This window comes from Ictalurus furcatus, chromosome 28 (genome assembly GCF_023375685.1).
Source record: "Ictalurus furcatus strain D&B chromosome 28, Billie_1.0, whole genome shotgun sequence".
NCBI lineage: Eukaryota > Metazoa > Chordata > Actinopteri > Siluriformes > Ictaluridae > Ictalurus > Ictalurus furcatus.
The window spans coordinates 11,615,663-11,630,865 of record NC_071282.1 but is presented as its reverse complement, the minus strand read 5'-3'; the positions used below and the strand labels follow the sequence as shown (position 1 = coordinate 11,630,865).

General features: G+C 37.7%; 2 protein-coding genes across 3 annotated transcripts in view; one reads left to right on the top strand and one right to left on the bottom strand.

The window, feature by feature from the left end:
- The first annotated feature begins 1,548 nt into the window (after positions 1–1,548).
- On the top strand, positions 1,549–5,488 carry timm22 (translocase of inner mitochondrial membrane 22 homolog (yeast)). Its single transcript, XM_053618110.1, has 4 exons — positions 1,549–1,846; positions 3,570–3,766; positions 4,626–4,698; positions 4,956–5,488. The coding sequence occupies exons 1-4, from the start codon at positions 1,588–1,590 to the stop codon at positions 5,030–5,032; spliced, it is 606 nt and encodes a 201-aa protein (XP_053474085.1). The 5' UTR covers positions 1,549–1,587; the 3' UTR covers positions 5,033–5,488.
- A 1,604-nt stretch (positions 5,489–7,092) lies between these two features.
- tlcd3a (TLC domain containing 3A) overlaps positions 7,093–15,203 on the bottom strand; it is a 33,060-nt gene continuing 24,949 nt past the window's right edge. For both annotated transcript variants that reach the window (XM_053618109.1, XM_053618108.1), the window contains 2 exons: positions 12,878–12,973; positions 7,093–11,076 (listed from right to left, as the gene is read on the bottom strand). In XM_053618109.1, the coding sequence (XP_053474084.1) occupies positions 10,774–11,076; positions 12,878–12,973 (399 nt within the window). In that variant the 3' untranslated portion in view covers positions 7,093–10,773. The remainder of the gene's footprint in view (positions 11,077–12,877; positions 12,974–15,203) is intronic.

Here is a 15,203-nt window from a genome sequence, read left to right as displayed (position 1 = left end):
TTAATGTATTGTATTGCCTTCTGGAAAGGGGTCAAATATGCAGAAGATGCAGGAAAAGCAAAGAATGTGCAGGACCTGGAGGATTTTTCTGACGAACAGTGGGCAGTTTAACTGCTCAGGACAAACAAGGGACTCATGAACAACTATCACAAAACATAAAAACAGTCGTTGATCATCCAGGTAACGACACACAGTATTAAAAATCAACGGTATGTAAACTTTTGTACAGGGTAATTTTTATAAATTCAGTCATTATCTTGTCTTGTTGACTATATGTAAACATCTATCATGTGAAATAGCTTATTCAGGACAGAACTAAAAAACACAACATGGAATTTTTACGATCTCTCTTAATTTGTTAAGCGTATTAAGATTTTGCAGATTCTGTAAAGGGTATGTAAACTTCAGACCGCAACTGTATACCCACCCAGCTACCAACACACACACACAAATTCAAGCACTTAAAAACAACATGGACTTTTATAAACAATTAAAAACAGACTATAATATGAACATTTTAACAAATTAACAAATAGAGGAAAAAAGAGAAAAAAACCCCAATTAAAACACTCCAAACACCTTCCTTTTGCAAAAGTCTTCTCTTGCGCCCACACTCTTGATCTGATGCCAGCTGGAGCCACCTCTTCATGGTCCCCTCGACCTTCATCTCAGCAGCAGCAGCAGCAGCATTAGCCTTGAGGAGGTTTCTTTGAACTGCAGCTTTTGAATAAAGCAATACATATCGTAAGGTCATTATGAATCTTAAATGACGAAGTATAATATTTTTGTCTCACTTGTTTAACTGGGTTCTCTTTGTCTACTTTTAGGACTCGTGTGAAAATCTATTGATGTTTTAGGTCATATTTATGCAAATATATAGAACATTCTAAAGGTTTTTATGTGGCACAATACGTTCACATGTGTAATCACTCATTTAAAAATGTATATCATTAATAACCTTTAATAAAATATATGCTATAAAAGTAGACGACTATAATCTTGGTAGAATCATATACAGTTGCCCAGGTCAAGCACTTTTTAGATGGTCCCTTACTGACTCCATTACTAAATAACGGGAGAAAATAAATAAATAATAAAATAATAATAATAATAATATAAAATATATATATTTCATTTATTTATTTTTTCAGTTGTCCTTGGATGTCTGTCCACTCCAGAGTAAGAAAATACACATTTCATCCTTATTGTGTGTTTATTTCTCGAGAAATACAAGAGAGAAACTCGAATGAGCAATATAAAACCAACTTTACCGCGGTTGGAGTCATGACCTTGTCCAGTCCACTGTATGTAGTTCATTACATATCCGGTAGGGGGCCATTTTCTATCCAGCGACGACCTTCATCGTGTTGAATCCGCTGCACAGAATTGTATGTCCGTTAAAAAGCTCTAAAACGACAATAAAATTATATGCCAATAATCTTTTGTATGTGCTTTGAATTATATATTTATTGATGGTTATATACTGCATGAAGGAGCTTACTTATCGTTACTGTTTTTGAGTTTGAGTCGAATCAAGAAATATTTTGCTCGATAGATTTACCAGGCTGTCAAACGCACACCTCCAACATGGCGGCGCCCGTGAGGAGCAGCGATACTTCAGTAGCGAGCGTTTCAGTTCAGTCCACAGCAGTTTCCGGAGCCGAAAATGCCCATCTACAGTACAGTGTTCTCTTGGATCATCTCATCGGTGATAAGAGAAAAATTAAAGACCTGAATCCGGGCGTTATGGGCGGTTTACCGACCCCACACAAAACGGACGAGCAGAAGATGATTGAACGCGGCATGGAGAGCTGCGCTTTTAAAGCAACGCTAGCATGTGTCGGAGGTACTGAGATAAACACAACACCTCAAAACATGGGAGTTTATTAGTTATAATGTTTGATATTTGGAGTAATAGTCACGTACGGGTCGTGCATATGGTCTGAGTGCTGATCTTCATGACTTGGACTTGATGAATGGAGCGGAATAATGGCGGGCTGTCATACACACTGAAATGATAAAAACTCTTTAATAAGCTCAGTGTTGTGTACTCTTCTAAGGAATGTAGCAAATCCATACTCAAACGTCGCTCTAAAGTCGTCAAATGACGTAATTGTCTAATTTTTCATATTCATTTAATCGTTATGATCATTCATGACGTGTTGAAAAGTTTGTGAACCCTTTAAAATGTTCTATATATATCTGCATAAATATGACCTAAAACATCATCAGATTTTCCCACGAGTCCTAACAGTACACAAAGAGAGCACAATAAAACAAACAAGACAAAATATTATACTTGGTCATTTGTTTATAAAGGAAAATGATCCAATATTACATATCTGTGAACCTCTATGATTAGTGCTCTGTTTTATTTAAAGAACAGGGATCTATCAAAGTCTGGTCTTCGCAATACGTGTTTGTGGAAGTGTATCATGGCATGAACAAAGGAGATATCTGAGGACCTCAGAAAAAGAGTTGTTGAAGCTCATCAGGCTGTAAAGGGTTACAAAACCATCTCTAAAGAGTTTGGACTCCTCCAGTCAATAGTCAGACAGATTGTGTACAAATGGAGGAAATTCAAGACCACTGTTACTCTCCCCAGGAGTGGTCGACCAACAAAGATAACTCCAAGAGCAAGACATATAATAGTCCCAGAGGTGACAGTGTATGAAGATTTTCTGAATATATAGAATAGAAAAGAATTGATAAGTTAATTCTTATAGAAAGAAGTATTTGGTCATGACATTACATATTCTGACCAGATCCTGAACAAAAATAAGGATGGTAGTAAGTCAGGGAATAGTCATAAAGGAAGTGGTTAAGGATGCAATAGCTCAATAACTTGTAAACATCACCAAGAAGAGATCGATATGAAGTTGTTCACATTGGGAATGTTGGTGATCATGATTGGTCTTTGGGAACAATAGTGATTGACCATTGGGAATTACCTTGATCGGTGATTGGTCATTGGGAATGATGGTGATTGGTCATTGGGAATGATTGTGATTGGTCCTTGGGAATGATGGTGATTGTTCATTGGGAACGACTGTGATTGGTCATTGGGAACGATGGTGATTGTTCATTGGGAATGAGTGTGATTGCTGTTTGGGAATGCAGGCTCATGCAATCCCAACCCAGTCAGCCGTTATTAACTGCACCTAACTCTTTCAGCTCATATAACCAGCAGCTGTGATGTGAGCTATATAGAGTGCAGGACAGACAGTAATGTCTGCATAAAGAGCCACTAGATTTGTCACTAGTTTTTTATCTTTTTTTTTTTTTTTACTAAATAAAGTTGCTAAAAGGATGTAAAAAAAAAAAAAAAAAAAAAGACCAAATCTAGCAGCAAAGTCACTAAGTTGGCTACAGTAAATGAGCTACATAGTTGATTCAGGTATGTTAGTGCTGGGATGCTTAGATGTGTAGTCAGAGTGAGTCCAATATTAAGACTGTGAAACATTAATCAAATAAATATCTAGAGCTGAGAAGAACTTCATGATTTTTGATTTGTAAATGTTGTGACTATTCAGTTTTGTTTAATGGTATAATTTCTTTTTCTCTGCCAGGTTTTGTGTTAGGAGGTGCTTTTGGAGTCTTCACAGCTGGCATTGACACCAATGTTGGTTTCGATCCTAAAGACCCGCTGAAGACCCCCACAGCGAGAGAAGTGTTGAGAGACATGGGTCAGAGGGGAATGTCCTACGCTAAAAACTTTGCTATTGTTGGTGCAATGTTCTCATGTACAGAGTGCATTATAGAATCAGTAAGTTTTCCCATTGATAGCCCTTTCTCATGCAGAGACACAAAGCATATGTACATACATAACCAACTTTGTTGTGCTTTAGACATTAGTCACATTTTTACTTATCTTCTACTTCACCTCTAAAAAAAAATACTCAGACTGCAAGATCCCTCCTTCTTTTGGTTCTCTGTAGTTTTCCTGATGCATGTTAATAAGATGCCTGTTGTTACAGTCCTTAAGTGAGTGCCAAAGAGCCTATGAGTCCTGTTGGGCCCTTGAACACAATTCTTACTCCTTCAATGCTCAACTACAGTAAACTCCAGACTTACTAACACCATACAAATAATTTTAATAAATAAACATTATTCAGTGATTTTCAATTAAAACAACTTACCTTCTTTCTAACAAAAGTTAGAATCATTTTCATAAGAACTTCTTTTTGAAATAGAAATATTTTCTGTTAAAAACATACAAGACAAAAATGTTGACACTAGGGAATTTTAAAATGAATGCAAACAAATTTTCAGGCACCAGAAATTATATTGTTGAGGAGTAGCATTTAAAAATGTTTTAAATCTATCAGCATGGGGGGGGGGGGTGGTTCAACATAAGAGACATTGTCCATTTCAATCTCAGCATTTGCACCCTGTTAAAAACTTAAAAATCTGTTCTGAATTAAAGTTGATGATCCATGTGTACAAACTTAAGGATGTAAACGGAGGAGTGGCCCAAAATCCCTCTACAACCTTTGATTATATATTTATATATTTTGACTCGCCTGTAAGGCATTTTGTGAACTCATGAACTATTCTGTCGAATGAACACATGTAAATGCAATAGTATGTAGATAAAAGGTTGAAGAATAACTTTTCTGTCACAGCATCGCGGTAAATCAGACTGGAAGAACGCAGTGTACAGCGGCTGCATTACTGGAGGTGCGATTGGATTCAGAGGTAGGATACATGTCGTTAATATTCACACACCTTTATAAAACTTGACCGTTATTTGACCCTGATTTTACTGTTGTAGACAAAAATCACACATCGTGGAAATAATTCCTTAGACATGATACAGGATTTTATTGGCATCAAATCATACAGTGTGGTGATAATTTTAAATGCGCTGAAATTGCACAATGTAAAGCTGGTTGTAATCATGGCTAGTTGTTCATATTTAACAGTTGTAACTGTAATTATTTATTATCCTCTAGCTGGCCTGAAAGCTGGGATTCTGGGCTGTGGTGGTTTCGCTGCCTTCTCTGCTGCTATTGAGTATTACCTCAGATGAACTATTGCTTCAGAGCTTCGAGAGTCGGATGGACTCTGAACAAGAACCTATATAACCAAGAGCAGGCTTTGAACATGAGACATTTTTTTGGCAGGCGTTACTTGCTTGTCAAATGATTTTGAAATTGTTCTCGTGGAGAACCGACTTACCAATTCAGTTTTCTGACCTGGGTAAGTGTGTAATGTAATTTCTGAGTGTCCTGTAGGTGTCAGTGTTGACGTACCAGTGTCCATTTGGCTTTTCAATGCTGAAAGGTGATCCACAAACCAGCGAACACCTTTCCTCAAATTTTCCATGCAGTCAGAGGACTCCTCTGGTAAAAACAACCTGAAGCCGAGAGGGATCATGGTGATGATTCCTATCAATGAATGCTTATTGATGTGTAGTATGAATGTTTGGCCCCATAGCTGTTTATGTCTATAATTGTACAACTAGTAAATAAAATATGAAACCTTACAGTGGCTTTGGATTGGCTGGATGTAACCTGTGGTTAAAAGAAGTTTGAAAAATGTTTGTGGTTAATTAGCTTAATCTCAGACTAAATATATGAGAGAATTCTGAGGTCTTACTGAAGTAGATTTATCTTACTAAAATAATAAAAATTCAACAATAATGTCTGTTATTATTAGTGTTTGGGAACTCTTAAATGGTTATCCAGGACTTCCTGTTTCACTTTGTTAGAAATATGAGCTGACAGATTTGAAATGAATATCTGTCTGTCAATGCCATGATGCTACAACTGGATCATGGTTGAGTTTTCCAGTGGGACAATGATCCAAATTCCACACAAAAATGGTTCAAGGAAGACAAAATCAAGATTCTGACGTGTGGCCTAAATGTTGTCACGTAGAAAATGCAGAATTCTCCAGGGTCCTGGGCAAGGTCCCCATGTGATTTTTTTTAAACTGCATGTTTGTGTGGATGCTGTTAACACAGAGCAAAATGTGTCATTTGAATCACCTCTTCTGTTTGCCCCTTAATTGTGCACGTGTGTGAATGTGTGTGCAATGTGCCCTGCAATGGATTGGCCTCCCACCCAGTGTGAATTCTTCACCTTGCACTCAGAGGTCCTACGATGACCCTGAACATGATAAAGCACTGATTAAAAGATACATGAATGAAAGAGTTACATTCCTTTGCAACTTTGACCCTGCCTTTTCCGACAGTGTCGATACATGTGTACGAATTGACAAGGACAAGTGGGTTTTGATCTGTTGTGGTCTCATCTCAAACACCTCTGGTTTCTCTCTTCCACACAATAAGGCTGATGAGCTGTTACAGCAAATGCATCAGTCATGATCACAAACAATGGTCTGACCTCACTTTCACACTTACACCAGGATCAGGAAGTTTATCAAATTATAGTAAAGGAATGGGAGTAGACTAAAAGGGACCATTTCAGTCAAAATAATATCAAATGTTTGCAAGAGGTACAGTATATATTGCAAATATTTTAGATGCTCTGGGGTCAGTCTGGCTCTGCTGAATCCAAGGTGCTTTTTCACGAGTTCCTCACTACTGCTGGTTTGGAATTAAGGCACTTTTTTTTTTCCTTACAGGGGAAATGCAGTCTTAAACATCGCAAAGTGTGTAAATTGCAATTGGATTGTGAGAACCATGTTAATTTCTATAATTAAGAAAAAAGCAACTTTAATTAGTTTTAAATAAACATGCATTTTAAAGAAAAATTGAGGATGCAAATTTTGTCTTTAATTGTAGCTGGACCCAACAAAGTTTCACTATTAAGCAACTTCCCAATATGTTACACATTTATGCAGCATCCTATGAAAGGATAAACATTTGTATTATTGCTGGAAGTTGTTGTTGTGCGGTCATCTTTTTGTGACGCTATAAATTTCCAAACAGGTAGAGATATGACTCAATGCCCAGCCAATGCCAGTCACTAAAAATATAATTACAGCCCAACTTTACACTTTTTTTCAGAAGAATAAAAATAAATATAAATAATATTATAAATATAAATAATAATATAAATAAAAAAAGAACCTGCAGCTACACCAGCTTTTGCAATTTAAGAGACTCTTTCCTGCCTTTCCTGTCAGAATTTGGGGCTTTTCAAAAACATTGCAGTATACTCTCTGGACGCTTGTGATATACTGAACTTTTGATTTGTTTGCATGTGTGTGTTAGTAATCATCTACACACACACAAAAAAAGAAGCTCACACAATTTCAGCAAATTCTGATTTACTTGGTGCCAATTCACAAGGTTCAAAAAATAAATTCCTCTCTCAACTGAAGGTTAGTTGTATGCAATTTACTTTCAAACAAGACATTTCTCAAAAGGTTACACTACAAACAAAATCAAAGCCTCATTATATAATAAATCTGATATATAAATATATTTGTAAAATCAACATGAATATAAGAAGAGGCAGGGAGTGTTTTTTGAGAAAATTAAAGTGACAAAAGATATGAATTCACATTAGGAAACAAAATGCAAACAAAGCATAATGGTCGTCATTGAATGAGGTCTTTCCTTCCTTGTTGAGGAAGGAATGTGAACAACAATGAACAAATGTGTTTAGTGTTTAAAGAAGTTGCAATAAATGTTGGATAGACTTTTTGATAAAAGGATGGACAGAGAGTTAGATAAACTAATGGGAACTTGTTACAGTGTAGTTCAAGTACAGCAGGATGCCTTCAGTTATTGCTAATGAGTTCAGTCATTAATCCATTGGCTACAGAGCTGATCAAGCACTATTACATACAGCGAAAAAAGAAATTGTTTTTGGGGAAACAAATCTAATGACAAAACACATCAAAAGAATACACACTTAGCATAAGGGTGATATTGATATTCACTTCTTTAAAAAAAAAGGGAAAAAAAAATGCATACTGGCAAAACTATTATGTTCAGGTTTTAACTTAGGCAGACTCCAGCAGAACAAGCAATATATTTGTTTTGGGAGTGAAATGGCCCACAGTAAATATTTTAAATTTACCCGACACAGCTGCAATGAGTGAACAGTACCTGTCCTGAGCTGTGTATGAACCTCACATGAATTAAACAAAAGGCACAGGATCTTGATGCTGGACAATACAGACTCTTGTCTCATACCTTTACCCTGTTTAATGCCTCCAATCAAATTGCAACAAAAGAAACCTGCCTCAACCCAAGTAACTTAATACTGATTCCTGCACCACCCTAAGTGAAGAGTCCAGCCTGGCATAGATGTGTTAAAACCAAAGCAGAAAATAACCTAGATAACTAACATTTTCTACATTTTCCTCAAACAAAAGCAAAATTCAACCAGTTCTTCTCATTTCTAACACTGCACAAAGAGATCAATGTATACAAAGCACTTAATATACTGAAAGACTTCTAGTGTGGCAAGTCGTATTTATTAGACATTGCCGAGTAAAGTGCCTGTCAGTCTTTGGTCTCCAACTGCAAAGATAACAACACAAGCCACGTTGGAGGAGAAACCACCAAAAAAACTAAGCACAAATACAAACCAAAAGACTCAGTTGTGTCATTCCAGGTGTTTTCCATTTCAACTTTGTGTGTTCACAGTTTCAGCTTTCATATCTATAGAGGTTTACTTTAGATACCAGTTAACATTGTCTTTACCAACCCTGAGCAGAAACAAAGCCTCATACGAGACTAAGCATAAGACTTACTATAATGCGCTTAGAAAGCCCATCTATATTAGGAATAATAACATTCTGGCTATGTATGTGTTATGACCTTTAAGTACTGCAATGGGTAAGAGATTTCACTGTACACATCTGATGTGTATCATTATTCAAATATATCAAATAATTATTTCCCAAAATACATGTATGTGGTGTTTTGACCAGAGTATATAAACTTGGTATATAATCACTGATAATGTAAAGGTCAAATACAGTAGGACTTGGATAAATTAACAATACTACTACTACTACTACTACTAATAATAATAACAATATGAAAGTGTCTCAAGTCACTTGAATTTTTGTCAGTCAGTTCACTTATTTTAATAGATGTAACCTTATTTGTTTAATATGCCTAACTAGATCTTCAAACTGATTAAATTGAATCCAAAGCTGTATGGAATCCAATGGAGAATTATTGAATGGCATTAAAATAATCAATTTGAGACAATTTTGCATTTACCCTGAATTTTCGCTAGTCAACTGACATGTTGCATGTCTGATGTTTACATCTTTAAATTTTGCACCAGAAGTGTAATGTAGCTAACCAGTAGTGCCTCAAGTTGTCCAAGATGGCTACCTCCATAACATATTCATAACTCCAATGCAGAACTAAAGAAGCAAACATGTCTCCACTGATCCATTAGATTTAAAGTGGAAAATTTTTAACTGTTTGTATAGAGTCCAAGAACTAAGCCAGTGGAGAAAATAAAGATGGAAATGGGAAGCATGAACTCTAAATCACAGAACCTAAAGTAAGAAAGGACCAGTGAATTGATAGTCAGTGACATGCAGAGATATTTCTCATCTAACAGGCGGAAAAGCAGGATTAACACAAACCTAATAATCACACTTAAATCATTCGTATTAGACCTATATGATGTGTACCTTTTGTATGTTAAAAAACATGCACTTTAAAGGTACATAAGGAATATAGAAATTTCAGTAATAAAAACTGTATCCAACTGATCTTTTGAAATGCAGAATGCTCTTGGAAGAAGGCTTGAGTTCCTGCTACTACTAAACTAATTTATATATTAAAAAACATCAACATATTGGAACCTGGTCACCTACTACTTTATTTAAATTATTCTTTCTGTTGTCTAATGGCTGGTTTCTACACAAACACTGTCCAGAGCTTAAATACACCGCCTCTGGAAGGTGAAACTCATGTTTAGCATGAGAAGAATTTTAAGTAGTATTGGGTAAAATAAATAAATTATCCCATTTTGAGAAAATTGTTTTTGCTTAAACTGCTGCCCCGAGATGTGGTGGTTAAGTGACCTAAACAATATAGCAACTATGCAACCATATAACAATGTGTTATGCTTTGTAACACTTAGTAAGCATGAGACCTGAAACTGCTGCCACCTTCTGGACTGGAGGAATTGAGTTTCCTCAAGACTTCCAATTCCACCAATATACACCAACATAAAAATCTTAAGTGGTTCTTTAAGGAAGACTATAAGCGGTCATATAAGGTAGTCTTATAGTGAAACACACAGAAATATGATCAGCCATTAACAAAAAAAGGAGCAATGGTGGAGCAGTTAAGGCCTAGCAATGGAAAATGAGGATGGCGCCTAAAAAGGTCATGTTTAAAGGTTTTTGAAACTGGTACAAAAATACATTTTAAAAGTAGAGATTATTCATAGTTTAAACATCATTCATACCTTTGAGTTGCAGTTGGGAAGGGGAAAAAATATGAATTTCAATCCAAATTGTGAACAGTCTTTCAGTCTGCAGAATTAAAAGAGTAAAGGACACAACAGCGCCTTAGTTCTTTTCACTCATGTCCCCCTCCCTGCCATACATCATTAAGTAATACCATGAGGCAGAGCACCAGTATGACCACACAAATCCCCTCACAGCAGAAAGAACCAATTCACCCCAGCAGTGTACTCCAATTAATCACAGCATATTAGGATTGTAACAGCCATGTGTGTGTTTGTGTGTGCAGAGAAATACTAGTAGACTTTTCATAGAATAACTAAACAGCAGAAGCAGGTGTAGTTGATGCTAATCTGTACTGGAGTATCTGAGCACTTGGTTCTCACTGTGCCATTACCAGATCTCCTTACTCTATTCTGCCTTGGCGTGAGGTGATGAAGTCGAGTCTTGGTGGTTGGTGTTGCGCTGACGCCTGTAAAGACGGTAGCCCTTTAGGCAGAGCAGGATGAACCAGTAGAGTTGCGGCGTGAGGATGCACATGTTGCCCAAGTTAGCGTAGAGTGGGATGTGCAGGGGCACAGTGTAGACAGGGAGGCCGTAGTGTGCTCCATACACCCAGTACATGTAGGGGAAGAGTACAATGCGGCACAGGAAGAAGCTCAGCAGCACCATGAGGCCGTTCGCTTTGTGCAGCCAGCAGTCTTGCAGTCCCACCTACAGGGGGAAAGGGGGGTGGACAAAAAAAAGAGGAGAAATATTCAAATAGGGGGACTTGGGGAAAAGAAATTAAGAAATTAAGAAAAGGGGGAAATCTGTGCACATTTACAATAATTATTACAGAACATAAGTGCATTTTCACACTAGGATTGATTTTGGTCTCACAGATTGCAGACAAACGGCATTGTGTGTTCATGAATATAGGTTTTTGAAAAATAAGAGAAAAAAATCTCAAAAATGTAAATATTGTGGAAAAGTTCATTTTTTTCCCCACAATTTAATTAAAAAAGTGGAACTTTCATATATTCTAGATTCATTACACCTTTTTTGTTTTAACCTTGATTATATGGAAATCAAAAACCCAGTATCTCAAAATATTAGAATAAAGAATTTATATTAGAGAAATGTCGACCTGAGAAGAGCTCTAATCAGCTAATTAACTCAAAACACCTGCAAAGGTTTCCTGAGGCTTTAATCTCCCAGTCTGGTTCGGTACACACAACCACAATCATGGGGAAGATGGAAGTAAATGTTGCATTTCATTTGGAAATCAAGGTTCCAGAGTCTGGAGGAAGAGTGGAGAGGAACAGAATCAAGTTGCTTGAAGTCCAGTGTGAAGTTTCCACAGTTAGTGATGATTTGGGGGCCATGTCATCTGATGGTGATGGTCCACTGTGTTTTCTCATGTCGAGAGTCAATGCAGCATCTACCAGGATATTTTAGAGCACTTCATGCTTCTATCTGCTGACAAGCTTTATGGAGATGCTGATTTCCTTTTCCAGCAGGACTTTGCACCTGCCCACAGTGCCAAAACTACTAGTAACTGGTTTGCTGACCATGGTATTACTGTGCTTGATTGTCCAGCCACCTCGCCTGACCTGAACCCCATAGAGAATCTATGAGAGACACCAGACCCAACAATACAGAAGAGCTGAAGGCCGCTATCAAAGCAACCTGGGCTTCCAGAACACCACAGCAGTGCCACATGCTGATTGCCTCCATGCCATGCCGCATTGATGCAGTAATTCATGCAAAAGGAGCCCCGACCGAGTATTGAGTGCATAATAGGGGCTGCAACTAATGATTATTTTGCTAATCGATAACTGTTGGACTATTGCTCTTACTGTAAAATATTAGAGTATAGGCATATCATGTTATTCCTAATGCAAAAATCACAATATTCACATTTGTTTGCTGTATACATTGTAGCACATGGTAAAGGCCAAAAATATTGTCCATAGAAACACTATGTGAAGTCATACAGCAACACACCTGAAGAACTGGCTTAAAAGAAAATACCAATCAGAGCCACAGTGTGTAGATTGTGTAGATGGGTGTTCCTTGACTATTTAGCAGAAACGTTCACTTCAACACAAAACCAAGGTTATAAAAACACACTGGACAGAGATAAGAAAGTAAAAAAAAATGAAGACAGACAGCCAATATGGGAAACAAGGAAAAGGAGTAAATTAGAGAGAGAAGAAATTGACAGCAGTAGACCATGGAAGACAGAGATGTGGAAGAAGAGAAAGTGCTTAATTCTTTGTCTTATTTCTGCTTTGGCTTACACACAAGTTTTTACATAGGTTTCAGGAAAAGACCTGACAGACAGCACCTTTTCCAGGCTGACCTGCAGAAACAGCATTCTGGAAAGCTGCTGAGCAGAAAACACTTTGAGAGTGAACGATCATCATAGCAACCTCGGTGAGAGCTAACGATTGACAGTTCCCAGAGATCAGCAAAACTGCAAGCCTGTCATCAAAAACTTGCTTTTAGTAACGGTGAGTGCGTGTGTTACCTGAATCAGGATTTTGCCCAGCGAAACAAAAGGTGTGCTGATTTCTGTAAGGAAGAGGCAGCCAATGAAGAAATCACCTTGGTCGTTCCTGAAGAACTGAGACAGAGAGAGGAAAAAACAAAAACACACAGTCAGCACCATGCACATAAACAAAACGTCCTGGCAGCTGTTGTTTTTTTTGGGGGGGGGGGGGCTGCTGCAACATCAGTGGGCTATAGCAGTGGATACTGCAATTGAAAAATAAAATCAGCTGGAAAAAGTTGTAAGCCATGTGAAAAAATAAGTACACCCCATGGAAATGGTTGGTTTTTTGGACATATTTGAACAAGCAAACATTTGATCATCTTTGAAACAGTGCCTATTAATAAAGTTGATATACTTGAACAAATCCACAAGGAATTTTTTTTTCAATCATTTATTCAGCAGAAATATTAATAGATATGATATTCTTCTGTGGAAAAGTAGGTATACCCTTTGCCTCAGAAGTCAGTATTGTCCCATTTAGCAGAAATAACTTGTAGGCGTCTTTGCATAATTGTCCACCAGGCTTGATCTTTTTTAAATCCCTTGCCAGACTCCTAGGCATACACAAGCTTTTTTTCTGAAGGCCTTATAGAACTCTTTATATCTTGCATGATGACACCACACACCACAATAACAAAGGGAACACCAGATACTAGATATGAGAGGGGTATAAATAAGACAGGTTCCTCCTGCACTCCCTAAGCAGGTTCTAATCACTGGCACCCAATCTTCAACACCTGATTCTAATTTTATGGATTTGAAGGTGTGATAAATGTAGGGGTCTACTTACTTTTTTCCATGTGACTGAACTGTTTTTGTTGATTTAAATTGCGAAAATTACTACAAAATGTCAACTGATGGAGTGCATCAACTTTATGAATAGGCACTGTTTCAAAGAGGATCAAATGTTTGCCAAAAATTTCCATGGGGTGCACTTATGTTTTCACATGACTGCATATCAATATTAAAACACAAGCAATTAATCTCCATTCTAGTGTCACGCTCTCCGTCTCCTACTCTAGGCATCCTCTTCTCTCTCTCAGAGAAATGCTGTCTCACTAAATGAGAGACTCAGAACTCATGTATTCGATTCTGTGCGTGTAGACAAAAGAGATGTTGAATAAATGAGGAGGTGAAACAGCTACCGAAACAGACAGCAGCCTCCCTCAGTGTAATACTATATACCAGAATCCCAACAGTGTGCGAGTGAGGAAACCAGGTGCGGATATGTGGCTGAAAACGTTAAGCCAGGTGCTAATATATCCTCGTATAAGCAAGTGTGTGTGTGTGTGTGTGTGTGTGTGTGTGTGTATAGGGTGACTGCTGATATTACATTTTGGTATCATGATAATAAGATATCACAATATTTATATTACTTCTCACTGGGAAGCATTTTAACAAAAAAAATTGTGCGAGACAGGCTGGTTTGAGTATTTCAGAAACTTCTGATCTCCTAAGATTGTCACGTACAACTCACTACACTTTTTACCAGACAATGTTTTTTTAATATTCGTCATTCTTTGAACATCCAGCGAGCAGCAGGCAAAAATGCCGTGTTGATGAGAGATGTCAGAGGAGACTGGCAAGACTGGCTCTAGCTGACAGGAAGGCTGCAGTAACTCCTCAATTAAACAGTCTTTACATCCATGCTATGCAGAAAAGCATCCCAGAATGCAAAACCTGATGTGGATGAGCTACAACAGAAGACTACATCAGGTTCCACTCATGTTAGTGAAGAACAGGAATCTGAGGCTACAATGGGCACAGGCTCACATAAACTAGACCGTTGAACATTGGAAAAAAAAAACACTGCCTGACCTGCATGCAAAATAAAACCCCAGGAGATCAGCAGTTTCTGAAATACTCAGACCAAAGTCATTTTCCCCCCATTCTGATGTGAACATTAACTAGAGCTCTTGACCTGTATCTTTCTCCTCTTGAAACATTCACAATACTTACTCTCAGTTTGGTCATACTTTTCTTGCAATGTAAATGGTATGCGTTTGTATATTTGTGTTTAACGTGCGTGTGTGTGTGTGTGTGTGTGTGTGTGTGTGTGTGTGTGAGATTGTATAAGCAGCAGCTGTGTGTGAATAATAGAAGGCAGAGGTAACTTGATCTCATATCACTACTGACATCACAGCATCCCGAAACAAAAGGCCAGGTTTCCTCCACACCGCAACATTACACTGTTGTGTGTGTGTGTGTGTGTGTGTGTGTGTGTGTGTGCCTTCCTGTCTATCAGTACCAGCAGGGTAACAGCCGCCATTGTTATAACACCTTCCTCCACCAGGTCCTTCTG

What these genes read in the sequence shown, in the direction of transcription:
- timm22 (XM_053618110.1), top strand. Translation starts at nt 1,588, where the DNA reads ATGGCGGCGCCCGTGAGGAGCAGCGATACTTCAGTAGCGAGCGTTTCA. An exon ending in AACGCTAGCATGTGTCGGAG is followed by an intron (nt 1,847 to 3,569) that starts GTACTGAGATAA and finishes TTTCTCTGCCAG; the next exon opens with GTTTTGTGTTAGGAGGTGCT. An exon ending in CAGAGTGCATTATAGAATCA is followed by an intron (nt 3,767 to 4,625) that starts GTAAGTTTTCCC and finishes TTTCTGTCACAG; the next exon opens with CATCGCGGTAAATCAGACTG.